This window comes from Suricata suricatta, chromosome 11 (genome assembly GCF_006229205.1).
Source record: "Suricata suricatta isolate VVHF042 chromosome 11, meerkat_22Aug2017_6uvM2_HiC, whole genome shotgun sequence".
In the NCBI taxonomy this organism is placed as follows: domain Eukaryota; kingdom Metazoa; phylum Chordata; class Mammalia; order Carnivora; family Herpestidae; genus Suricata; species Suricata suricatta.
In genome coordinates, this window is record NC_043710.1 from 67,096,865 (window position 1) to 67,098,232 (window position 1,368).

The 1,368-nt window shown below is 30.7% G+C and overlaps 1 protein-coding gene across 2 annotated transcripts in view; it reads left to right on the plus strand.

Moving 5' to 3' along the window:
• TMEM135 (transmembrane protein 135) overlaps positions 1 to 1,368 on the plus strand; it is a 231,882-nt gene that overhangs the window by 42,145 nt on the left and 188,369 nt on the right. For both annotated transcript variants that reach the window (XM_029957131.1, XM_029957132.1), the window contains exon 4: positions 1,226 to 1,259. In XM_029957131.1, the coding sequence (XP_029812991.1) occupies positions 1,226 to 1,259 (34 nt within the window). The remainder of the gene's footprint in view (positions 1 to 1,225; positions 1,260 to 1,368) is intronic.

The window sequence follows — 1,368 nt, forward strand, 5'->3', positions numbered from 1 at the left end:
GGCCCGTTTTCCTCTGTCAGATTTCAATGGTTTCCTGTCTCACATTTAGGTCTTTCATCCATTTGAGTTTATTTTTGTGCATGGTGAAAGAAAGTGGTTCAGTTTTATTCTTCTGCATGCTGCTGTTCAGTTCTCAGGTCTAAAATGAGTTTCTTATAGACAGCACATAGATGGATTTTTAAAAAATCCTTTCTGATACCCTGGGTCTTTTGATTGGGGCATTTAGTCCATTTACATTCAGAGTGGTTATTGAAAGATAGGGATTTAGGGTCATTGTATTATCTGTGTAGGTTTCATATTTGTGGTGTTATCTCTGGTCCTTTGTAGTCTTTGGTGCTTTCCACTCACAGAGTCCCCCGTAGGATCTCCTGCAGGGCTGGTTTAGTTAAAGACTTTTTTCCTAAAGAATAAGATCTACTTCATTCATAGTCTGACATGCAATATAAGTTAAATAAAGTGATTAAGGGTGGAACACTATCCCTATCTTTGAGTTTCTGCCTGAATTCACATTAAGTTTTATAAATGTGCCATTTTTCTGTAAAGCTAAAGTTTATAGAACTTTTTTGTTTTTTCTTTGGCATTAGAAAGTTCTAGTGCCTAACTTCTTTCTCACTTAATATGAAGTTAAAAACCAAAGTGATTTAGTATGATTTGTAAGAGCATCTAATGAACAGTTGCATTGTGTATGAAATAGAAGATCTGATATTTTTGCAATCCATATGCATTGTTTTGGCCTTGACATTTTGGAAAGATGAATTCTTTAGGATTCTTTATTAAATTTAGAATTCTCTAGAGTAAACATGGGCTAATAGCAAGTTATACTCTTTCCATCAATATATAATGATAAGGAAATGGTAATTTTTTAAGTTAGAGATATAATTGACACTTAAAATTATATAAGTTTCAAGTGTACAACATAATCATTCAATATTGTTATATATTGTGAAATGATCATTATGGTAAATGTAGTTGATTTCAGGCAATTGTAATTTCAAATAATTGTAATTAATGACCACTAAATAGAATGTTTAATTACCATTGAACAGAATGATTTGTAGAATATTTTAGATCCAATTGTTAGGGTACTGAAAACTTAGTTCAGTATAATCTACCCTTTTTCTCAACTCATGATCATTGTTTTGATTTCTAAAAAAAAATGATTAAGTGATTATTAAGTTAATTTGATGCTTCCTCTCACTCTGTATCTTTTTAAAATTATTTGCAGGAGAGGGCTGCTCACTATTTATATGGCCAATTTGGTAAGTAATTCCTTTCTTTTTGTTGTTGTTGCTTTTAAAGTTTTTTTATTGTGCATTTTCTCTTTTTAAAATCAAGTTCCATTAAAAAAATGAAAGTAAAGCTACTTAA